We start from the raw sequence: 26,306 nt of genomic DNA on the forward strand, positions 1-26,306 counted from the left end.
ACCCATCACAGAAAACTTTCTGCAATTTCACATTTTCAAAAAAACATCACTTTTTTGATTTATAAGCCGTTTTCCTCATGGGGACCAAAAAATGTCCCGACACGAACAAGGATTTCGGATATTGCCATCCTTGTGGGGATATTTTGTCCCCATAATGTAGGGTTTACCAGGCCACACACACACACACACACACACACACACTGTCGCTTCCAACACTTTTTACTCCATGATTTTCCAAGGCAGTATAACACACCACCACATCCACTGCGACACACACTCTACTTCACACAGGCAGTGCAGGAGATGGGTTGCTGGAGGTCACACACGAACACTAGTCATTTCTCACATGTAAAACATTTACCTCAGATGTACATATGATATGCTTTACCACAGTGCTTTCCAACATCATTCCTGATGGCACACCAACAGTACACATTTTGGATGTCTCTCTAATCTGGTCTTGAAGTCTCTACTAACAAGCTGATGAGTTGAATGGACTTTGTTTAATGGGGAAGTGTGTAAAAATAATGTGGCTTAGCAAAAGATATGTTTGGATAACGTCTTCCAGATAAGTGGAGGAAATGATGCACTCTCTGTTCCTCCTCCATCAGGAACTACTGTGGTCTGACAGAACAACTCCTACAAATGCATGTGCAATAAGGTCAGCTGCAAAGTAACTGCATCTCTAATATCTCGCTGCTTGTCTGTAGTAAATCCTATAGTAGTTTTTAAGGCCAAAAGAGGGTTTGTGCTGACGCACACTGTTAGTAAATCTGACCCTTAAACATCAAAACACTAAACGCTCTAATAAAGTGGGGGTCCGTGCGAAGGCACTGCACTCATCGAGTGTCTCTTCAGAAGAAAACAGGGTCAAAGAAACACAGTCCCATCAAAGTCCTCGAAGTCTTTGATGCCCTCAGCTGGATCTCAAGGAGATCTGGAGTTCTGGCGGGTCAATCCCTCTTCAGCTCGGGTCCAGTTGTTCTGCTCATCCTTCACCTGGATCAATGACTTTGGATATTCCTTGTTTGCTGGATTTGAACGGGTACCTCAGTGTGCGACTGCTTCAAAATAACTTCCAAAGTCTTGGATGAGACGTGCAGTTGTGAGGAACTTCCAGTTTCATCTCGCGCTGCATTGGTGAGAATGGAGGATTGGTTTGGAGAAAGGTAAACAAAGGCCAACATTTCCAAATCATTGTTGTACTCAATCTCGTGGTGTTCTGGCTGGTCAAGCCCTCTTAAGCTCGGGTCCAGTGTCTCTGCTCCATCCTCCACCTGGGATGCCCCAGTTTTGAACTGAGAATAGAAAAAGGCTTTAGTTGATTATAATCCACCATTGCTAGGGTTATAAGAGACAATTAGAAGAGTGAGAGGAACTACTTTCTTTTGCCACAGATTAAGTGTCTTGCTTTGGTACAGCTGAAGCCTTCCTTGCTAGTGCAAAAGAGTCATTTTAAAACTTAACAACAGCGGCTTGTCTAGATAAATCCTCATTTCCACAACACACACAGCTTTGGTCAAAAACTGAGAAGCTAGTTTGATAAACACACACATTAGTTGCCAAAGAGGATGTCCAGCCAAGGAAAACCAACATCTTTGCCCTTTATTCAAACCAAAAAATAAAAATATATTGAGGATTTTGAAAGCATATTATGTATTAGTTGTGCATATTAGTTGTGCTTGGAGTGTAAAGCTGGAGTGTTCGTGCTGCAACGGCTGGTTTTGAGGATCTGTTAGCAGTGAACGTTGTTTATTTGCAATATTTACATGGAAAATAACACAGACACGAAACTCAGGTACAGACGAATGTAACGGCTTTACACAAATTAGCAAAGACAATACTGAACAATGAACAGAGGAAACTGAGGATTTAAATACACAGGAAAACGAGAGCTCAACAAGACACAGGTGCGCAACATAATCAGTAACCATAGAAACCATAGAAACACACTAGTGACTAGAACCATGGAAACAGGAACAAACACACAGGAAACGCATCACTGTGGCAGGTGTTAGCTGTATAAAATAGAGAATACCAATAAGGCAGCGAAGTAGCTTTACTTTTTATGACGTCATGAGCAATCCAGTCATCTATAGTGGCTAAAACGGTGTCTCAGCATCCATGATGACTTTAAAATAAAAGTAACACTGCAACCTTACGTCAGTTGATGCACAGTAGTCAGATGCATAATATTTTGTGATTTGGTTGACTGTCTGGATTTTACAGATGAACTGTCCTTTATCCATGGTGCAGATACTATAAAGTCAGTGGGCACAGTGTTGGACTATATGCTGTTATATCTGGTTAATATCCAGTAGCTGATGTTCACGTGAAGCTATGGAGATCTAAGATATTTGAAGATATTCGAGCAAAAACAGTATAGACATCTGCATCACTTACCCTTCAGTGCATGACCGAATTCTGGTTTGTCAGGCCCATATGCCATCCTCATCATCCTTAAACAAACACACAACATATTACTAATAAATATATATATATATATATATATATATATATATATAGCGCTTGTAGAAAAGCAGAATTACCCCGGTACACAAAACACTACGTACATTTCACTTTCTGATTTTAATTGAAAGTCCTAATGATAAGATATCACACACTCAGGGCCCTATCTTGCACCCAGCGCAATTGACATGTACACCGACGCATGTCTCATTCCTATTTCTCACCCGACGCACAGAGGACTTTTCCCTCCACAGACGCACGTCGGTAAACTAGGGAATGAACTAGCGCTCCCTGGGGCGGTTCAGTGCAAAGAGGAGGCGTGTTCCGGCGCAAACGTTCCCTGGTGCTATTTTGCAGTTTCAGAAAACAATTCCGCCACTGACCAGGAGAAACCTCGTCTAAAGTCAGTGGCGCGTTATTCAGATGCTATTTTAAGGGCGCATGCTTGGCCATAATCAATGTAGCGTGTGCACAACACACACACACTTTGCTTTCTCAGTTTTCATTTTTGCAAATCATACATTATTACAAGGAAAAATATTAACACACAAGATAAATCATTGTTGTGTCCATGAAGATGTGAAAAAATAGGCATAAATCTAGCTTACACATTTACCCAAATTATCATACGCCTGTTTAACCGAAGCTTATCTGGGTGTGTTTCTCCATCCCCAATGTCACTTCTCTGTGTTTTACGGCCCTGACGAGAACGTCGGTCTCCTCGGCTGTGAACCGCTCCTGGCGTGCGTCTGGCAAATCCGCCGTTATAACAGCAATCCGCCATGGAACAAGCGCGTCTGCTCTTAAAGGGAATGTGAGATGACGCTCTGATTTGTTTATTTCACGTTACGCCCAAACCACACCTATGAGTAATGAAGCGACTTCAGACCAACACATTTTAGATTTGCGTCGAGCGCAAGAGTCATTTATCCCGCCGGTATAATAGCAACAGCGCCAAGACCCGCCCACAAAGTTACTTGCGTTTCGCGTTTGATACTTGTGTTTCAGATCGTTAAAATAGGGCCCAGAGTGTGTTTGTGTGAGAGTGTGTGTGTGTGTGTGAGAGTGTGTGTGTGTGTGTGTGTGTGTGTGTGTGAGAGAGTGTGTTAGTGTGAGAGTGTGTTTGTGTGAGAGTGTGTTTGTGTGAGAGTGTGTTAGTGTGAGAGTGTGTTTGTGTGTGTGAGAGTGTGTTAGTGTGAGAGTGTGTTTGTGTGTGTGAGAGTGTGTTTGACCTGCTCCGGCTCCGGCGGGGGGGAGATCAGTTCTCGCTGCTGTCCGTGATGAGGATGATGATGGGAATACTGTGGATGGATGTGTTCATCTTCATAATGTTCTGCCATGTGCTTCATCCTACTGTGAGCCTGATGGACAGGATCAGTATCAAATTATTCATTTAAATGTTAATACATAGCAGCTAAAGACACTTAAGTGGGAACCAAACACCAATATAAACTGTCACAGTAGAAAAGTGTGTGTAGTTTAAATCCACAAAGACAAGATGTGTGACGCAGAATGAACAATACCAAGAAACTTTAATAAACACAGAGAACTAGAGAATACTTCAGTCAGCAATAACATTAATGACACAGAACAGAGAACTGAGGAAACTGAGGAGATGATCGTTAACAGAAACAAGAAACAGGTGAGAATCAATTAGAAACCATGGTAACACACTAGGAATGAGAACCCAGGCCACTGGTGACGGGGAAAAAGAAACAGAACAAGATACAGACACTGTCTCGATAGCATCTGAGCTTTCACATCATTAAACACAACTGAAAGAGATTCACTGAAAGAGATTCCAGGATCACTGGGAAGCCAGACAGAGTAGCAGGATCGAAAGACACTTTTTAAGACACTTTTTTATTATTATTGTGTTGGTCACTCAGTGATGGTCCATCAGAAGAGGTGAAGCTCCTCAAACATGTTCTCCAAATGAACATAACAGCAAAGAAAACAACAGGCTTTTCATGTCATTTTATAAACGACCGGTTTAAGCTCCAACCGCTTCCAATTTTAATGAAGTTCCTAAACGCAAGTTAGGGAGGAGTGAGCCCATCTAATCTTTCAATCAACAGCCTGAGTATATAAGCAGCTGCTTACCTCTCTCCAGCATCAGCTGTTCCAGTATCCCTCCACCTCCCCAAACTCCACCTTCATCTCAGGTACCTTGCCCTTCAATTATCATATCCTATACATTTAGCTACTGGGGTTAGGGTTAGGAGTTAGGAGTGGGGTCAGAGCTCGAGTTGAAGCTGCTTCATCGAGCCCCTCTTCAGTGGACAGCAAGCCAAATAAGTTTAACCTAATATCTTAAAGATTTTATGGGCAAACAAACTCGTTAATCCAAATAAAATACAAAATAATACAACACAAAAACTGTTGAGATATAGGCTGCACATCTCTAGTATGATAGTGACAGTACACTAATCACAGAGCATTCATGTGTCGACGGTGGTTCCCATCTTCTCCTCACTGAAGAACGACTGACTCAGTGTTAAACAGATAATGACTACTTCCCTGAAATTCCTTCTCTCGCTCCCAACTGTTTACAAGTCATCTGTTTGGCCTAGAGACAACATTCCCACAAAACTCGGTCAGACACTGACTCACAAACAGTCTAATAGCGTAGTACATTACCGTATGTGAGTAACCGTTAATGTTGGTTACGGGCAGTGTTTATTAGTAAATATTTATTCAACCTTCGTGAGGCAATGCTATAATGACTGGACTGAAGTGCTCTCAAACGGCATCCTATCCAGCCATGACAGTGACATTTACGTGACACGTTTGTCCAGAACTCCTCATTATGAGTTAAACATCAAACATGGACAAGAGGTTCAGGAACAGAGACTGTGACAAATCCCACAACACATGCCGTCTGAAGAAGCATCAGGGAAGTCATACAAATACAGGCTATACTGCATGTTCACCATTAGTTTCATGCATTTCATCAATGCATTGTGATGTGAGCGATTGTCTTTCTCACACTGGTTTGATTGGCTGTGCTCCAGCATTTTCATATTTAGTTTGGAATCTTGTCATATTGCGCTTGGTTCAGATTAAGTGTGACATCTTTCATAAGTTCGTCTGCCCATCCAGTCCTGATGGCTAATGGTGAATGAACTTGGTTTTCTGTCCTCATAGGAGGTTCAAACCCGAGGCTTGAGGAGAGGTGACGAACAGAGGAAGAGTTTACTCGAGACGACAGCGCCGGATGAGTCCAGATACCAGCTAACATCAGCATTAAAGACTTTTAACATCATTTTGATATTTGAATACCTTCTGTTTGTGATCCGATGTGGATTCTGATCACCGTATAAGGCAGAAATATTTATACGTGATGCAAAAGACTAGTGCCCAAACCATTACCATAGTAAACATGGTAAATATGACCGCTTGAAGAAATCAGACAAATCATATAAGTTCTCACAATCATGTTTTTATTTCATCTGTCAGTACGTCTCCTTTCTTTATACCGGACTGATATCCATATTTAGCTCCACATAAAATAAAGCAACTCTGGTTTTTCGGGAGCTTTCTCCGACTGAAATATCCCTGTACTGGGAGAGATGCTGAAGCTCTGACTGAAATATCCCTGTACTGGGAGAGATGCTGAAGCTCTGACTGAATTATCCTTGTACTGGGAGAGATGCTGAAGCTCTGAATTATCCCTGTACTGGGAGAGACGCTGAAGCTCTGAATTATCCCTGTACTGGGAGAGATGCTGAAGCTCTGAAATATCCCTGTACTGGGAGAGATGCTGAAGCTCTGAAATATCCCTGTACTGGGAGAGATGCTGAAGCTCTGACTGAATTATCCTTGTACTGGGAGAGATGCTGAAGCTCTGAAATATCCCTGTACTGGGAGAGATGCTGAAGCTCTGACTGAATTATCCTTGTACTGGGAGAGATGCTGAAGCTCTGAATTATCCCTGTACTGGGAGAGACGCTGAAGCTCTGAAATATCCCTGTACTGGGAGAGATGCTGAAGCTCTGAAATATCCCTGTACTGGGAGAGATGCTGAAGCTCTGACTGAATTATCCTTGTACTGGGAGAGATGCTAAAGCTCTGAAATATCCCTGTACTGGGAGAGATGCTAAAGCTCTGAAATATCCCTGTACTGGGAGAGATGCTAAAGCTCTGAAATATCCCTGTACTGGGAGAGATGCTGAAGCTCTGAAATATCCCTGTACTGGGAGAGATGCTGAAGCTCTGACTGAAATATCCCTGTACTGGGAGAGATGCTGAAGCTCTGACTGAAATATCCCTGTACTGGGAGAGATGCTGAAGCTCTGAAATATCCCTGTACTGGGAGAGATGCTGAAGCTCTGAAATATCCCTGTACTGGGAGAGATGCTGAAGCTCTGACTGAATTATCCCTGTACTGGGAGAGATGCTAAAGCTCTGAAATATCCCTGTACTGGGAGAGATGCTGAAGCTCTGAAATATCCCTGTACTGGGAGAGATGCTAAAGCTCTGAAATATCCCTGTACTGGGAGAGATGCTAAAGCTCTGAAATATCCCTGTACTGGGAGAGATGCTAAAGCTCCTCAGCTCGTGTTTTTGGTGGCATTTGTAGTTGTAATGTGATAAACAGTCACCTAAGTACGTGTCCTATTTCTTTTGTGAAATAACGGTAAACCACTTTATTTGTGTGTGACTAATGTGCAATCTTCACACAAGTTAATCATTATGATCAATGTATCAGTTTTCACTGTAAACCTGAGGTAAAACATCAGCGCTTGGGTTTGAAATCTTTAGGTAAACAACACAAACGACAGGCAAACGGTCGCTTTCATCATGTTGGTTTTGTGATCTCGCTAGTTTCCAGTGATTTCTTTAAAACTTCCACTTGTTGGTGAACTGAAGTGTGTGTGTGATGTTGTTCCAGAGAGGCGTGTTTCGGGAGGGTTTTAGTGTGTGTTGACTGCGGCTTATATCCGCTCGTAGTGATGATTGACAGGACTGGATGATTAGGAACTTCATATATATTATTCACTCACATTGAAAGAATAATGAACTGACCTGCTGTTTGGGGTGATTCATGAACCTCTCCTTCTCTCTCCTCAAGGTCATCACGTCTTCAGGGGTCGACGTGTTCCTGACGGGATCTTGTTCACCGACCGCAAGAAGAGCCTGTTGTCTGATGGGAAGGGGAGGGCGGGAGTTACGGCATACGGTAAACCATTACTTAAATAGAAGCAGACACAAACACAAAGCACAGTAAACACACACACACACACACACACAGCAGGAGCGTTTCGGTGATAACCCACAATCCCCTGCTTTCTTCCTGTGATCGGAAGAGTTTAGGCTGTATTTGGTGCACAATTTTACCCAAAAGGTCCAGCAAGGAATCTTAACAAACCGCTGCCTAATCATTAGACTTCTCTAAACAAATCCCTCTCTCCCACACACACACACACACACACACACAGAGAGAGAGAGAGAGAGAGAGAGAGAGAGAGAGAGAGAGAGAGAGAGAGAGAGAGAACTATTGTTTGATGCAACCGCAACAACTGTAAAACCATGAAGGCATGTTATGTGATTCTGCAGGTATTGAGCCACTTTTCCTCTGTAGGCTATTGTTAATATTTGTCTCTTATTTTTGTTTGTATACATTTTGCTGTGCATATTCAAGGCATTGTTTTGAGAACGCAATCTCTTTCCCAGAGCACAAATGAGTTCATGTTATTTATTAGACCAGGTTACTTTTTTAGGTATCTGGCAACCATTACCATGAGCGTTAATGAGCAGAAGTGTTCAGGAGAGAGGGGAAGGAGAACAGCACATGTGCAAACTTAAAGGAATAGTTCACTTAAAAAAATGAAAATCCTGTCATCCTTTACTCACCCTCAAGTTGTTTCAGACCTGTATGAGTTTCTTTCCTCTGCTGAACACAAAAGAAGTTATTTTGAAGAGCGTCGGTAACTGAACAGTTGATGGACCCCATCGACTTCCATAGTAAGAAAGAAACACTGTGGAAATCAATGGCTACTGTTAACTGTTCGGTTACCGGCATTCTTCAAAATATCTTCCTTTGTGTTCAACAGAAGAAAGAAACTCAAACAGGTTTGAAACAACTTGAGGTTGAGTAAACGATGACAGAAATGTTCATTTTTAAGTGAACTATTCCTTTAACAGCAGCTACTGTCAGTCATTTGGTGGGGAGCTACTTAAAGTAGTTTGAATTATACACACCTTGTAATCACATTGTTAATTAACTCTAGCCGGTGGAGACTATTTAGCTTTTCACATTCGCAACAATGCCAAACACGCTTATGTTTTTCGCGTAAGATAAAAGTAATGTGCAAGTTTAGAGAACACGTATCAAATAAAAGGAAGTGATTATCAGCTGGTTTCCGATCTGTGGCCGGTCGGATTTTACAAGACGGAATCTTGTAATTAAAGTAATTCCAACATGCCGTGAATGCCTAGATCAGGGGTTTTCAATTAAAGTTCCCAGAGCTCCGGTCTCTACATCTCCTTCCCAATGGAGCTCCGGAGCCTTTTCTGGAACAGTTATACATTTCCATTGAGGCAGCCGTAGTCCTTCGTAAAATTTACACAAAAGAAAGTTTATATTAAAAGTAAATATTTCTCCCTACTGGATATGAATATAAAAAGGCTAGATCAGATGTTTTAACCAAAGGTGGACAAAGTACACAACTTCCTTACTTGAGTGAAAGTACAGACACTACTGGTCAAATATTACTCCGTTACAAGTAAAAGTTGTAAAGACTGATTTTTAAGAAGTACTTGTTTTTAAAGGTACTTAAGTATCAAAATTAAAACGTAAATGTCAATGCATTGTTTTATTATTGTTGCATTATTGTATGTAATACTTACAGTACCGTATGCCTCTGAATCTATGCCTGCCCTCATATCAATATCACATTTATTTATAGAACACAGTTCCAGTAGTGGGATTGAATGTGGGATTGAATAAGTCACTCAATAACGTCCACAATGGTTTCGGACACCCAAATGGCTGTTTCCTCAAATACTGCCCTATTTAAAGTTTTTTGGCTGAATATGTCAGCCTTACTGTTATCTATAAGCTAGTGTGCTCCAAAACAAGGACAAAATTCGCATTTAGAAGAGCAAACCCAACGCTGAAAATGAAAATTAGCTTAATGTCAGAATCCAACATCAGATTGACATGGATCTCCAACGTTAGACAGATGTTGTATTGTGGTTGAAAATGAAAATCGTGTTGACGTCAGAAACCAACATCAGTCGAGTCCTGACATCAACCCGACTTTCATTTCCAACCAAAATGCAACCAAAATCATGCCCTGACTGACGTTTCTTTCTACTCTAGGACCTTGACAGAAATGTAGTGGAGTAAAAGTATGATATTTGTCTTTCAGATGTAGTGTAGTTAAAGTAACAAGTTTCAGTTTTACAAGTACAGATACTCAGAAAGTGTACTTAAGTACAGTACCTCTGGTTTTAACAGGCTATTTATTTATTTTACATTTAGACATGTTTGTGTCTGGTACACAGAAGGCCTTGGCACTGAGAAACACACTGGAGGTTCAGGTTTACCTCTTAAGAAAAGTGTGGACCATTTTTATATTTTACTTCAGTACATGATCTAATAATCAGAACTCTCATCATGAGGACAAAACAAAGTTAACAAGTAATTCAAACGTTTTTCTTTCCTTGCCAACTCTAAATAATTTTCCAAATTTAACTTTGTTTATTATGAAATGCTCTTTATATGCTGATTAATAATGCTAAATGTATGAAAGACACATCTAAAGACGCCACACATTAACTGAGTCTCCGTCTGGTTTAGTTGAACGGTCAGAGTCATCTGGATGACATTTGCGTTTTCTGCAGTGTTTTAGCGACAGTATCTATTTTCATCTGTTCACCTGTTTCTGCTTCAGTTGATTAAATAACCGCGTCGTCTGCAGCTCTTAATGCGGCGCTTTACGTGTTCAGTGAGGGATAGAGAGAAGCAACACGCATTGAGCGGAGAGGGCTCGAACAAAGCACTTTTGGCTCTAGATAAAAATATCATAGATATATCTCTGAAAGATGATTCCCATAATCAACCCTGAGTGTTTGTGGAGTGAACCGCTCCGTTGTTTGATCTGTAGAAACGGTAAATGCCGCCATTATGTCCCGCGGTCCGCTATTTGAATAACACTGGGTTAGATCATTCCGCCATCTAAGCACAGTGAAAGACCATGAGGCGCTGCTCATATGAAGAACTCAGACTTATGGACGGAAAGGTTGCAGAGGAACCAGAGGAATATGAACACAGGTCAGCGTTGTTGAACGAGAGGCTTCCTACACTCACTTCAACTGCAGGATCTCTGAGAGCTGTTTACTGTGATCATCTCGTAACCGGCTCAGCTCAGTGTCATGTTCACACAGAGTATTCTGCGTCGAAGACAGCCGCTGCCGTGTGGCGTCCAGCTCTCTTCTGGTGTTGTCTAGAGCCACCATCAAATCCTCCAACTATGAGAATCAGATTATATATAAACACACAGTTGTTTATCACACAATATCCATGTATATCCTTCATATCTATCTCCAGTATTCATCATAATTATAGACAAACACACTAAACTAGCACATAAACACTTTTCACATTTTTATAAAAAAAAAAAAAAATGGAGTGATCAAGATAGGCTGGAAAAGTCTTTGCTATAACTTCACCAAAAGATTATTGGAGCTGCTTTGCCCTTTAAATAAAGGCAAACAAAGGCTAGTTACTGACAGAACGTCTGACGAAAGACTGGTCAGTTTTCCCCATTACAGAAATCCACAAACCTGGGAAATGCCATGAAAGCTCTGCTAAAGACCCGGATAAGGAAGCCATACTAAGATAGCCTGTCTACAGATATAGAAAATTGTCTTCAATCTATTCCAAAATAAACTGTGTGTGAATAAATCAGCAATATAAAGCCATGTTCAGTTTCTGAGGAGAGTTGTAATAATCTGTGAGAACTGACGAGAACTCTCACCTGTGTTTGAGTGTTGGGACTCAGTTCTCCTGCTTGGCCTGGGTTCACACACTGATTTTGGTTCTTCTCCTTAACTTGTCTGCAACACAACACAGTATATCTCAGGTGTTGTATAGGTGTGTGTATCACATTGTTTGGTTGCCACTGTTGCGGATGAGGAGTTGAGCAAAACTTGAACTGAATTGAGCTGAATTATGAAAGTCTTGTATTTTTCTTCTCAAAATTCTTTGGAGCAATGATAACTGATGTTTCTGTCCATTAGTTTTCTTCTTCTTCACAGATAGATGACAGCCTCAACAATACTCACAGCAATTTTGGAGTCTCAATCGCTCTAGCGCCACCAACTGTTGCACTTATGTTTATGCTAATAACTTTTGAACTGTAAGGGCTAGAAACAGAATTATTTTCCTTGATTGCTTGGCTCGTGACGATTCGATTCATGAAAAGTTTCCCAGCATTTTGAACTTTCCGAAAAACCTAGACGGTTCATCCGATTTTCACCAAAATTGGCTCAAATCATCTTCAGACTGTGCTGGCACAATGTTATTAAAAGCTTTTTGATAAACCCAACCATTATTGAATAATGTGCAAACGAATTCGACGAAAGTCACATCAAAATGGATGAGAGGCTTTATCTCCGCAATGCTTTAGTGGATTGAGACCAGTCTAGTACATGCCATTACAAGCACAGCGCCACCTACTGGTCCGGGAGATATGAAAAATTGTTATATTTGCTTGTAAATTCTGAACGGTTTGCTCAAAAATGATAAAACTGAATCATAAAATCATTTCGAGTTTTGTCGTAAAATGCTGTAATTTACAAACGCATTAGCGTGTTGTTACGTTAACTCTTTATGTGTCATGCTCTGAAGGAACTCAAAGTTTACTAAAAAAGAATTATAATTAAATTTCACAAAACGCTATTAGCTTTTTATTAGTTTTCTATATTTTAATGAAAATAGTCTTGATAGATTCCTTGAGTCATACAAACATATTATGCCATAGTCGGTCAAAGTGTCTGTCCGGCATTTAGAATTTTCTTGAAAACCTACTTTTTCAATCTCATCCTAAACCAACACTGTTTGTACAAATTTCACCAACATTGGCTCAGATCATTGTGCGACCATGCAGGCAAAAAGATATTAAAAGATATTTGATAGACCAAACCGTTCTTAAATAATGCATCAAAGAAATTGTTTGTTTCAGAATGTTTCTGAAGCGAAGTGAAGCCATGCATTTGTGTAAGAAAAATATCCATATTTAACGCGTTACAAAGTAAAATTCTAGCTTCCGGCCAAACAAACATACGCAATCTACTTACGCCTAAAGCACAACTTACGCAACTCCTGGCGTCAGAAGTAGCGCAGTGTGTCATCGCGTAGCGTAATTATCAGCAGTACGTCGCATTACTCGCATACGTTGCACTTAGACTTAAGAGGATTTTGTATGTTCATTTGGCCGGAAGCTAGTTATTTTACTTTATAAAACGGATAGTTCCAGTCCTTGATTCTGATTGGTTGAGCCGCATTCGAATAGCCTGGTAATACCAAACTCTGCTACTTCGCTTTGCTTCGTAGACAGAGTCTGGAAGGACATAATTGAAAAGCGTTTTCTTTCTTGCGGGGGGGGCGCTTGTCTAAAGTTTAAAATCATTGGTTACCTGTAAGCCAATCACATTATGTTTGGTTATGACGTGTGTTATGCGCCGGTTCAGCCGCATCGAACTTCCACTGTAAACACATGTATGATGCGAAAACAAAACCATCGAGCGAAATACCAGAGTGAACATGGCTGTGAACGACTTTTGCAGATTATGTGAAGTAAATATACGCATCCACGGCACAATCAGCGTCTACATCGCGGCTCTCAGCCCGCCCTCTGTTCGTTGATTGGCCGGCTGTTTTGAGGCCGGAGGAAAACGCTAAGATAGGTCGCTATCTATGTAAATGACTCCACACACACACACACACACACACACACACACACACACACACACCTGTGAGCGCATTACATTAGTGTTACTGCGCAACTGCTGTTTGTGATGCTCTGTTGCTGCATGTGTTGCTTAGCAACCTCTCTGGAACTACACTGCTTGGCGGAGGAATAAATGTGTTATAATGTTATATTTTTTGTTGTTGGTGTTTATTTTATGAATAAAATAAATATTAAAATGAATATTTTTATGGAGTAACCGTTTTATAAAAGCAATAAGCCCCTTGAAGCCGTGTTTTACAGTGGATGTAGAACAGCTGAGGGGGTTTTAGGCACTCTAAAGGTGATGATACACAGGGCAACTTTTTGGGCAATGTTGCTGTCAACGGGCAACCAGATGAGACACAGGGCCCCCTCCTTGAACTGCCACCTTATCGTGGTGGAGGGGTTTGAGTACCCGAATGACCCTTGGAGCTATGTTGTCTGGGGCTATAAGGTTGTGCGTGAGGTTCAGAGATTCCGACTAGAGATAGTTGGGATCACCTCTATGCACGGCTTGGGCTCTGGAACCACACTCCTCGAGAGAGGATGGACTCTTCACCACTCTGGAGTTGCCCATGGTGAGAGGCGGCGGGCTGGTGTGGGTTTGCTTATAGCCCCCCAGCTCAGCCGCCATGTGTTGGAGTTCACCCCGGTGAATGAGAGGGTCGCTTCCCTGCGCCTTCGGGTCGGGGATAGGTCTCTCACTGTCGTTTGTGCCTACGGGCCGAACCGCAGTGCAGAGTACCCAGCCTTCTTGGAGTCTCTGGGAGGGGTGCTGGAAAGTGCTCCGACTGGGGACTCCGTCGTTCTACTGGGGGACTTCAACGCCCACGTGGGCAGCGAGGGCGTTGAACCCTGGAGGGGCGTGATTGGGAGGAACGGCCCCCCTGATCTGAACCCGAGTGGTGTTCTGTTATTGGACTTCTGTGCTAGTTACAGCTTGTCCATAACGAACACCATGTTCAAGCATAAGGGTGTCCATCAGTGCACATGGCACCAGGACACCCTAGGCCGTAGGTCGATGATCGACTTTGTGGTTGTTTCATCCGACCTCCGGCCGTATGTCTTGGACACTCGGGCGAAGAGAGGGGCGGAGCTGTCAACTGATCACCACCTGATGGTGAGTTGGATCCGATGGCAGGGGAGGAAGCTGGACAGACTCGGCAGACCCAAACGTACTGTGAGGGTCTGTTGGGAACGTTTGGCCGAATCTCCTGTCAGAGAGATCTTCAACTCCCACCTCCGGCAGAGCTTCGACCAGATCCCGAGGGAGTCTGGAGATATCGAGTCCGAGTGGACCATGTTCTCCACCTCCATTGTCAACGCGGCCACTCGGAGCTGTGGCCGTAAGGTCTCCGGTGCCTGTCGAGGCAGCAATCCCCGAACCCGGTGGTGGACACCGGAAGTAAGGGATGCCATCAAGCTGAAGAAGGAGTCCTATCGGGCCTGGCTGGCTTGTGGGACTCCTGAGGCAGCTGATGGGTACCGACGGGCCAAGCGGACTGCAGCCCGGGTGGTTGTGGAGGCAAAAACTCGGGCCTGGGAGGAGTTCGGTGAGGCCATGGAGAAGGACTATCGGTCGGCCTCGAAGAGATTCTGGCAAACCGTCCGGCGCCTCAGGAGGGGGAAACAGTGCCCTACCAACGCTGTTTACAGTGGAGGTGGGCAGCTGTTGACCTCGACTGGGGATATCACCGGACGGTGGAAGGAATACTTCGAGGATCTCCTCAATCCCGCCGTCACATCTTCCATTGAGGAAGCAGAGGCTGAGGGCTCGGAGGCGGACTCGTCCATCACCCAAGCTGAAGTCACCGAGGTAGTCAAGAAACTCCTCGGTGGCAATGCACCGGGGGTGGATGAGATCCGCCCTGAGTACCTCAAGTCTCTGGATGTTGTGGGGCTGTCTTGGCTGACACGCCTCTGCAGCATCACGTGACGGTCGGGGACAGTGCCTTTGGACTGGCAGACCGGGGTGGTGGTCCCTCTTTTCAAGAAGGGGGACCGGAGGGTGTGCTCCAACTATAGGGGGATCACACTTCTCAGCCTCCCTGGGAAAGTCTATGCCAGGGTACTGGAGAGGAGAATCCGGCCGATAGTAGAACCTCGGATTCAGGAGGAGCAGTGTGGTTTTCGTCCCGGTCGTGGAACACTGGACCAGCTCTATACCCTCTACAGGGTGCTGGAGGGCTTGCGGCATCTTGTGGAGGGTGCTCTGGGAGTATGCGGTTCGGGGCCCTTTGCTAAGGGCTATCCGGTCCCTGTACGACCGGAGCAGGAGCTTGGTTCGCATTGCCGGCAGTAAGTCAGACTTGTTCCCGGTGCATGTTGGACTCCGGCAGGGCTGCCCTTTGTCGCCGGTTCTGTTCATAATTTTTATGGACAGAATTTCTAGGCGCAGCCAGGGGCCGGAGGGGGTCAGGTTTGGGGACCACACAATTTCATCTCTGCTCTTTGCAGATGATGTTGTCGAGCTGGCCTCATCAAACCAGGACCTCCAGCATGCACTGGGACGGTTTGCAGCCGAGTGTGAAGCGGCTGGGATGAGAATCAGCACCTCCAAATCCGAGGCCATGGTTCTCAGTCGGAAAAGGGTGGTGTGCCCGCTTCAGGTTGGTGGAGAGCTCCTGCCTCAAGTGGAGGAGTTCAAGTATCTTGGGGTCTTGTTCACGAGAGAGGGAAGGATGGAACGGGAGATTGACAGGCGGATCGGTGCAGCTTCTGCAGTAATGCGGCCCCTGTACCGGTCTGACGTGGTGAAGAAGGAGCTGAGCCGCAAGGCGAAGCTCTCGATTTACCGGTCAATCTACGTTCCTACTCTCACCTATGGTCATGAGCTGTGGGTCATGACTGAAAGGACAAGATCCCGGATACAAGCGGCCGAAATGAGCTTTCTCCGCAGGGTGACTGGGCGATCCCTTAGAGATAGGGTGAGAAGCTCGGTCACTCAGAAGGAGCTCAGAGTAGAGCCGCTGCTCCTCCACATCGAGAGGGGTCATTTGAGGTGGCTCGGGCATCTTTTCCGGATGCCTCCTGGACGCCTTCCCGGGAAGGTGTTCCGGGCATGTCCCACCGGGAGGAGACCCCGGGGAAGACCTAGGACACGCTGGAGAGACTATGTCTCCCGGCTGGCCTGGGAACGCCTCGGTGTCCCCCCGGAAGAGCTAGAGGAAGTGTCTAGGGAGAGGGAAGTCTGGGCATCCCTGCTTAGACTGCTGCCCCCGCGACCCGGTCCCAGATAAGCGGTAGAAGATGGATGGATGGATGGACACAGGGCCCACGACCGATCTAAATTATTCAGATAATTTAGCAAGCAGTTTACTCTGGCTTTTAACACCAGGTAATCGTGATTGATGTGATTTAAATGTGTTGTGTGGGCAGTGCATTTTATTTATTTATTTGATTTGATTTGACTTATATAATTTTATGTTGTTTTATCTTATTCTATTACTTTTATCCTATTGTGTCTTTTATTGTTGTGGTGTACAGCACTTTGGAAACCTTGTGTTTGTTTAAATTGTGCTATATAAATAAAGCGGATTGGATTGGATTGGAGATATATATTTATTGCCCATTTTCAATGGGAAAGTGCCCCAAGCAACAATCGCTCGGCAAGATTGCCCTGCAACATTGCCCAAAAAGTTGTCCTGTGTATCATCACCTTAACAACCCTCTTAGCTGTTCTAAATCCACTGTAAAACACGGCTTCAAGGGGCTTATTGCTTAATTATAAAGTTTTAAATATGGATATTTTTCTTACACAAACGCATGGCTTCACTTCAGAAGGCCTTTACTAACCCCCCGGAGCCTGTGGAGCACTTTTATGATGGATAGATGCACTTTTATGATGGATAGATGCACTTTTATGATGGAGAGATGCACTTTTATGATGGATAGATGCACTTTTATGATGGATAGATGCACTTTTATGATGGATGGATGCACTTTTATCATGGATAGATGCACTTTTATGATGGATAGATGCACTTTTATGATGATAGATGCACTTTTATGATGGATAGATGCACTTTTATCATGGATAGATGCACTTTTATAATGTATAGATGCACTTTTATCATGGATAGATGCACTTTTATGATGACAGATGCACTTTTATGATGATAGATGCACTTTTACGATGATAGATGCACTTTTACGATGATAGATGCACTTTTACGATGATAGATGCACTTTTATGATGGATAGATGCACTTTTATGATGATAGATGCACTTTTATAATGGATAGATGCACTTTTATCATGGATAGATGCACTTTTATAATGGATAGATGCACTTTTATCATGGACAGATGCACTTTTATGATGGATAGATGCACTTTTATAATGGACAGATGCACTTTTATCATGGACAGATGCACTTTTATGATGGATAGATGCACTTTTATCATGGACAGATGCACTTTTATGGACTTCAAAACAGAAACAGCCATTCACTGCCATTATAAAGCTTAGAAGAGCCAGGACATTTTTTTTATATAACTCTGATTGTGTCTGAAAGAAGAATGTCATATACACCTAGGATGGCTCGAGGGTGAGTAAATCATGGGCTAATTTTCATCTTTGGGTGAACTAACCCTTTAAACTCAAGGAGATATGGTTGTCATATACCTCTCCAGCTGGAGGATTCTCTTGTCCTGCTCCAGGCGTTCAGACTGAAGCTCCCGCAGAAGAGCCAGCACTCTCTGCACTTCAGCATTACACTTCTCCTCCTGCTCTTTATGACGAACAGCTTCTGTCTGGAGAACCTGCACGCGCTCCGACAGCTCCGGGTTCCAGCGAGCAACACACTCCGCTTCACACACCTTCACCCCAGCCAAACACACACATCAGAGTCAACAGAGTCTATATCCCAAATATTCTGAAATAGATTCCACTAGATTCAGGAATTTCATTGACTGACATACAAACCACAGATTTATCTGAAAGGTACATTAATTCTATGACTTGTATATGTAAATATAAATTGCCCATATTTTATTGAAGATGTGTCATAATAGCAACACTATGAATTAAAATTGAATGATTTCACTCAATTAGCCTATAGGTTTTTAATAAAAAGCAAAGATGATCTAATTTATGGAATTTTTAAATAGTAACCCCACGAATTACAGTAAGTACTAAATAAATAAAAAATATCACTAGAAAAAACATGTCACTCTGATACATCTGTGCCAATTCTGGGTGGTTCATCTTACCCCAAAGGTCTAATTTTATCTTTACACTTCGAAATTAAAAATAAAATTTTTACTCCACAAATCTAAAAACATTAATGAGCCCACAAAGCCCTGATTAACAGACACACAAAACGTGATATTCAACATGTCACAGATCACTAAATTAGTTCAATTAAACTCAAAACTGTTTTTAGTTTACACAACATAGTTTTCAACTAAATACAGAATTTTTTTAATGCGTTTTGGCTGTTCATTTACACGACACTAGCGTTTTGGGGGCCTAAAAACGCAAACTCTCTGTGTAAACTAAAAAAACATGTATTTGTGAAAATGATGACATCATGTGTGTTACGTCTACAGGCCTGTAGTGTTTCTTTACTCAGTGACATCGCCATCTACTGGCCAGACAGCAGACTACAGCGTTTTTAACCGTTTAACGGACCCGTGTGAACGGGGATCATTTTGACAAAGTTGTCGCCTGTACGAAAAAAACACAACTTTTCCGTTTTTAGGACATCGCTGTCATGTGAACGTGTAAATTATACAAATGTTGGCATTCAGATAAAATTACAAAATGAACAGTAGCATAGCCGTTCATCAAAAGGTATTTGTTCCATCTATTACAAATAGAAAAATAAAATCTTACCGTCATGAATGCTTGTTTAGATATTCTATCATAAAGTACAGTTGTACAGCTGTAATGTTGTTTGTCCACATAATCAAAAATGATGCTATGAGTTATGAGTGGGTTGTGTACCATATCTATAAATAAAGGCTTTAGATGTAGAACAAACATAGACACTGATTAAAATTTAACCAACCAAAATCATGTTTTGATTTGTTTTGCCTATAGTGAATTTCTATTTTCTTAGTTTGAACATGATGTTACTCATAACTGCAACAAAGCAATAAAACCTATCCAGTAAATATGCAGAGGCCTGTGGGCTATATCCCATTATTATCATTGGCTTCTGTTGATCAGCGTACCGATACTGTTATTAGCGCTGTGAAGTCTCAGGATGTTTATGAATGCTCCTCTTGTGAAACCACCACTACATGTGGCACCATGACAGAAAGCAAGAAGGTATAATTATCCTAGATTGATGTCTGTTTACTCAAGAGAATATAAAAGAAACATTCTCATAAACTTTGATTGCCTCGACATGATGAACAGAAAGGGATAACGAGAAATGAGGACGTATCTAGTCTCTCTCTTTTTCAGAGACAAACTGTATTAGAAATATCAAGCTCACCCAGGGACTGTGACACTGAGGGGTCACTGAGAATGAATTGCACCCGCTGACAGTGTTAATTAATTGCACATATTTGTTTTATAACCCAATTCGCAAAAGTAATTATGCTAATTAGGCCCACAAATTGGGTGTGGAACTAAGAAGCACCAACGATTTAGCCAAAATTTCATATTTTGTATTTTTAAGGGATTTTTTATACTAAATTATATTTACGCTGTATTTATAATCCAATTATTCACTTTTTGAGCATAGACCTGAATATTTAATTTCCAACTTAAACTGTGGTAAATCTTTAAAGTCGTGAACGCTTTAAAGCAACAGACTTCAGTTTGATCTCTTTTCAAAGACGACACTTGGCAGATTATTGCTGAAGTAAACATTTATTTTAAAAAGTGAACTTAAAAAAAGTATCAGAATTTTACGTGTATTGTTATGAAAAATGCACAAAAATACTATTTTCAATTTTTATATGAAATATATATTTTCAAAATCACATTTTACTCTAAAACTGCTTGAAAATCAAAGGCATAAATCTAAACAAATTGTGTTCCAAATGTGAGCCTGATTTCTCAGATTGTGTTCGGCTGCAGTACCAAACGCTTCCACTAGAGGAAATTCATCTCCATTCATTTCTAATGCGCTCATTTTTGACCGCAAGGAGCTCAAGTGTGACTATTTTTCAGGACCATTAAACCTTTTCGAATCATGTCCATGATTTTTTTTGGTAAAACCTTTACCAAAGTCTCAATGTCAAACCATAGTCAAACCATTCCAATGAAGTAAAAAATGTGAAAAAAAAAAAAACATAAAATTTTTCGTGCACCAGAGACCGGATAAGTTTGTCCTTTGATTTTTCTGCGTACTGACGACATCATTGTCAAAACGATCCTCATTCACACGGATCAGCGTAAATGACTAAAAACGCTGTTTTCTGCTGCCAGGCCACTAGATGGCGATGAAACACTAAAGACTGAACACGTAATACACATGTGCATGACGTCATCGTCTTCAGAGATTCACACTTTTGTTGTTTACACGGAGACCGTTTTCAAAAACTTGCACTTTGAAACTCGTTTTCAAAACTTTGTGCTTTCAGGCTTCCAAAACACCGTTGTCATGTAAACGAAAGGCCAAAACGCACAAAAAGTTTTATGAGTTTAGTTGAAACGGTGTCGTGTAAACAGCCCCTTAGACTAACGTGTATGCAGTAATCCCATTGGCTGGTGTTTCACCGTTGTTTGGTTTCATCAAATCACTTTGTCTAAACGCATATGGCATGATTAAAACTAATGAGCCACAGTAGGCCAGGCATTAGTGAGCGGTTGACTATACAAGCAACCAGAAGGAGGATGTGAGCCAAAAGAGTCATCATTGACTTAAAGCAACTATATGCTGATTTTTTTTACCTTGAAATATCAGTTTCAGGATCATTCTGATGAGACACTGACTCCTAATAAGGAGAATAGCTTGAATGTCTCTCACTCCTTTCCTTTTTTACTTCTCTAGGTTTCATTTACAGGGTTTCTGATTATGTTCACCTGTGTCTTATTTAGTTGTATTTCTAGCCCTGTATTTCAGTTCCTCTCTCTCTACACGACCAAAAACATTACAACCTGAGCCATCGTGCGATTTTACTGGATTGCAGGTTTTTGGACTGAAGTTCGGAGAGCAAAATTGATGCAACTCTTTAGTCTCATCTCATCATAATTCCAACCAAGACCCGAACAACACGTTTGCTGTGTGTCCAACACAGACATTCAGAATCTGCAAATAAAGCTGAGGTGAACCAGAGCAGGGGTTCCTCTGATATTTCTCCTCACCTACCTCTTTGACTGAGAGACGCTCTTGAAGGGAGGCGAGTTTGCTTTTCAGTTCCTTATTTTCATTCTTATGCATTTCTGCCTCTTCTATCTGTCACAGAAGATAAAGTAGTGGTTAGTCATTTGCATACAGTAAATATTGTTTTGTTTTTTGGGTCCACTTCTAGAACAAAGATGGAGCTTGAGTGCAGGGCAAATTTTATTTTCTTCAAACATCTCTGGGCAGGGGTGTCCAATCCGTCTCCTGGAGAGACAAGCGCTAGCTCCAGCCTGATTAAACTCTACTGGAACAGCTAATCAATGTCTTCAGGATCTTCAGGTTTGTGAGAGATCTACTCTTCAGGTAAGTGTGTAAGTGTGTGTGTTTGGAGCAGAACACGAGCACCGTCTCCGAGAGAGCCTCCTCCAGTGTGATGAGAGCGGTGTCGGTGTTGCTGGAGTCATTCTGCAGAGACGTCATTCTGTTCCCCAGACTCTCCAGCTGTTTCTCCCGGTCCTTCAGCTGCTCCTGCAGGTTCTCAGACTGAGAGACACAGGCAGAGGTAATCACTGTTAACACTTCATTAGCCAAGTCATTCTGAGGATAAATACTTCACAGAAACCTTGCATGAGCCGAAATTAAAAAAATAAATACAACTACTTCTACTACTAATAATGCATTTCCAGGAATTGGTTACATCACTTCAGTTAGAGATGCAGTTTGTCTGTTTCTGCAACTAACGGCTGATAATCTTCCCTGATGTTTTACTGACTTTATATATTTAACCCTTTTTGATAATGTTTTTTTATTTAATATTTTGTATTTTTAGGGGATTTTATTGTACTAAATTATATTTATGCTGTATTTATAATCAGTTTATTAACTTTTGAGCATAGACCTGAAAATTAAATAAAAAAAAAGTAAAATTTGAAATCAAATCATTAAATCATTAGTAAAAAAAAAGTGAACTTAAAAAAAGTTACAGAAGTTTACAAAAAATGCACAAAAATACTATTTTAAATTTCAGTAAGATTGTGTTTGGCTGCAGTACCAAACGCTTCCACTAGATGAAATACATCTCCCGTTCATTTCCAATGTGCTCATTTTTGACCGCGAGGAGCACAAGTGTGACTATTTTTTTTCAGAACCATTTAACATGTTCGAATCATGTCCATTATATATATTTTTTGTGTGTTCATGCACACAAAAGCCTTCTCAGCCTCCCCAAAACACCTGTTTTTCTCAATTAAAGCACTTTGCTTAACCTAGAACAACAACCTTGTTATGTGCTTTGAATATGATTGATTTACACTTCAGAAAAGTAAATAAGGTGTGGGATCTTTTGAATTTGGATTAAACTAAACTTAATTTGCTGTGCTTATCCAGTTGATTTGTGCAATGTATTTGAATTGACAAAATAAGCAAAAACTTATCTCAACTAACTTATTTAAGTTAGTAAAACTCAAAAAAGCCCATGCAGAAAATAAAAGTTGATATTTAAAAAAAATAAAATGAGTTGATATTTGATTTGCAGTGGATTGGGAGATAAAAAGAGTGAAAGAGGTGCTCTTGCTTAGAAAGCGTTTCTCTAACACCATGCCCTGGTAAGTTTACAGCTCTGTGTATCGTGTATTCAGATTAACTTCAAGTTTCTGATCTATGTGTGTCCACTGCAAACTGTCTCTAGGCAAGATATGCTCCAGATTTCTATGTGAATTTGGTTGTAATTGAGAGCATCTGTGGGACTGTGAGAGAATCACTACACTGGTGTGTGTTTAAACAAGACTCTCTCTGTGGGGCTCTTAACTCAGAACATTTGTGTTCGAAATTGAGAGAGTTTGGCTCCAATTACATATGCAGATACACCACTGAAACAGCCACAGGAGTCGAGATTATGACCGGTCTAAGCCGCCTCAATTTGTACCACATCCTCACAAGTCACATTCACAAGTTTGAAGCATTATTGAGATGGAAATGTAGATTTAGTCTTCATACTTGCTGTCAGAAATGTCACAGTATCATATCTGTGACATATCTTCTTGTCACCAACATGAATGAGGTGAATATATGGTGGACATGGTCTGTGCAGGATTGTCAAATCAGGGAGGAGTTTATCAGCCGTTGTGGGCGTGGTCTGTACTAATAGAGAGGAGTTTGTCAGCTGTTGTGGGAGGGGTCTGTGCTAATAGGGAGGAGTTTGTCAGCAGTTGTGGGAGGGGGCTGTGCTAATAGGGAGGAGTTTGTCAGCAGTTGTGGGAGGGGTCTGTGCTAATAGGGAGGAGTTTGTCAGCAGTTGTGGGCAGGGTCTGTACTAATAGGGAGGAGTTTGTCAGCTGTTGTGGGAGGGGTCTGTGCTAATAGGGAGGAGTTTGTCAGCAGTTGTGGGAGGGGTCTGTGCTAATAGGGAGGAGTTTGTCAGCAGTTGTGGGAGGGGTCTGTGCTAATGGGGAGGAGTTTGTCAGCAGTTGTGGGAGGGGTCTGTGCTAATAGGGAGGAGTTTGTCAGATGTTGTGGGCAGGGCCTGCGCTAATAGGGAGGAGTTTGTCAGCAGTTGTGGGAGGGGTCTGTGCTAATAGGGAGGAGTTTGCTGTCAGCTGTATAGTATAGCTTTCACACACTTTGGTTCCTGTCTTGTTACAGTACTGTTGAATGATGCATCAGTATGTAAAACTGCTGATCATCTGAATTGCTTTTCAAACATGTCTTGTGTACCTTTTTCTGCAGGATGTGGATCTTCTTCTCCTTGACCTCCAGCATGTCCTTCAGGTCACATATCTCACTGTTCAGAGTTCCCTTCTCTTCTATGAGGTCCTGGATCTGTTTGCTCTTTCTGTTGAGGAACGACTCTCTCTCCTCCAGACGCGCACGCAGAGCGTCCACCTTCAGGAGCAAAGGCAATCCTCAAACATGGCTTTCGTCTGTGGGCTTTTAGCTGCTTCTTTATTTGTCACTATTTTATAAAAGTCAACTGGAAATCATGGGCAGTGAAAGATGTGCAAGTGGACAGAAACACAAAACTAACCAGATTCAAACCCAAATCTCCCACATCAGCACAACATTGGGTTACGCTTCATTTCAATAGTCCACTTTAGACATTCTACTAACTATAAGTAACTTTTCAACTACATGTCAACTGACTGTTAGGTTAGGGTTAGGTGTTAGGTGTTAGGGTTCGGGTTAGTAGAATAAGTTGACTTGTAGTTGTCAAGTTACTTATAGTCAGTAGAATGTCTAAAGTGGACTATCGAAATAAAGTGTAACCTAACACTGCAGCAACACTAACCCTCTTCTTTTGAAAGTTAATACAACAACAATAACAACAAAAACACCATCTAACTTTCTCGTTTCCAGTTCTGTGAAGTTTGTCAAATAAGAACAGCGATATAGTTATGTTATTCGCTATCATTTAAAGTGCCCTTATTATGTATTTTTTGGGAAATTCCCGTTCATGCAGTGTGTAATAGAGCTGTTCGTGAATGTTAAAGGTCTGCAAAGATAAAAGAGCATGAAAAATTTAAAGTTTAAAGTTTTTGTCTCCTAAACGAAAGAAGTGATTCTGAACTGAAACAAGTCGTCAGTAATTCAGTCTCTCTTCCTGTTGAACCTGCGTAGGTTTGTTACTAATTAGCATAATGTCCGCCTCTGGTGTTGATTGGCTGAGCAGCGTCTCTTAGCTCCGCCCTCAAACACTGTAGTGTTTCTGAGACTGGAAGAGTTTGGTTCGTGTTGTTCAGATATGATAATGAGTGTTTGCTTTCTGACCAATCACAGCAGTGCAGCTCTCAGAGAGGCGGAGCTTAGAGAGACTGAATCTGTGATGGAAGCGTTTCAGACACTGAGAGGAAAGAGCTGACGCTGCAGTGCAGATTATGAGGACATTACAGTGTTTTTGATCATGGATGAATGTGAATCTCTTGTAGGAGACGCCAAAACAACATTAGCAGCCTTTATAATAATGGCACTTTAAGATGTTTCCTGGCTATTTTATAATCATAATAGACACCTATTCAAGTCTGATAAATATGCAGGTTACAGCATTTCAGACTATTAAAAATGCAGTGAGATGTGAGAACGGAGGATCAGGTTACTCTTCACCTGAGAGGTTCACCGTTCCATTGTGAAAAACAAAACACACCAGAAAACACATATTTAGTGTCCAGTGAATAAATATTATATTTCATATGAGCTGTCGAGATGGCATGCAGCCAAAGCAGGGCTTTCTTAGCAAATCAAAAAAAATTGATTCTTAAAGGTGCTCTAAGTGATGTCACACGGCCAAAACATTTTTTGTCACATCCAGCAAACATCTCCTGCCTGTCCCCTGAACACACTGTAGAGACACGCGGTCTCTGTAGACAGCCCAGGCTCCACAAACGGCAACAAAAACAAACTGGGCTCACCCGCACCACGAAACACAACACACTGTTCCAGCCAATCACTGGCGGGAAGTATTGGAGGGTGGGGTTTGGGGGGTTAGTGCGCGTACACATGGAGGGGTGTGGAGGAGAGAGAGGCATGAAGAGGGAAGTTTGATTTATGGCCGACACACGACCAAAGAGACGACGTTCCGGTGAACAAATTGCAAAGAAGAGGGACAAGGATAAGGAACGCGCGAAGTGACGAATTTACAT

General features: G+C 42.0%; 2 protein-coding genes across 2 annotated transcripts in view; both read right to left on the reverse strand.

Annotated features, from left to right (window-relative positions):
* Positions 1-202: 202 nt before the first annotated feature.
* On the reverse strand, positions 203-21,813 carry LOC311066041 (ERC protein 2). Its single transcript, XM_084087011.1, has 8 exons — positions 21,700-21,813; positions 18,057-18,250; positions 11,457-11,535; positions 10,787-10,947; positions 7,498-7,615; positions 3,702-3,830; positions 2,404-2,459; positions 203-1,298 (listed from the first exon to the last, which is right to left on the reverse strand). Exons 1-7 carry the CDS (start codon positions 21,769-21,771, stop codon positions 2,433-2,435), a joined length of 780 nt encoding a protein of 259 aa, XP_083943137.1. The 5' UTR covers positions 21,772-21,813; the 3' UTR covers positions 203-1,298; positions 2,404-2,432.
* A 156-nt stretch (positions 21,814-21,969) lies between these two features.
* LOC311066415 (uncharacterized protein) overlaps positions 21,970-26,306 on the reverse strand; it is a gene marked incomplete at its 3' end in the record, with an annotated part of 6,076 nt that continues 1,739 nt past the window's right edge. The window contains exons 3-4 of the mRNA XM_084087601.1: positions 24,388-24,555; positions 21,970-22,218 (exon numbers count right to left, since the gene is read on the reverse strand). Of these exons, the coding sequence (XP_083943727.1) occupies positions 21,970-22,218; positions 24,388-24,555 (417 nt within the window). The remainder of the gene's footprint in view (positions 22,219-24,387; positions 24,556-26,306) is intronic.

Source organism: Abramis brama (genome assembly GCF_963993115.1).
Source record: "Abramis brama genome assembly, chromosome: 16".
NCBI classification, from domain to species: Eukaryota; Metazoa; Chordata; class Actinopteri; order Cypriniformes; family Leuciscidae; genus Abramis; species Abramis brama.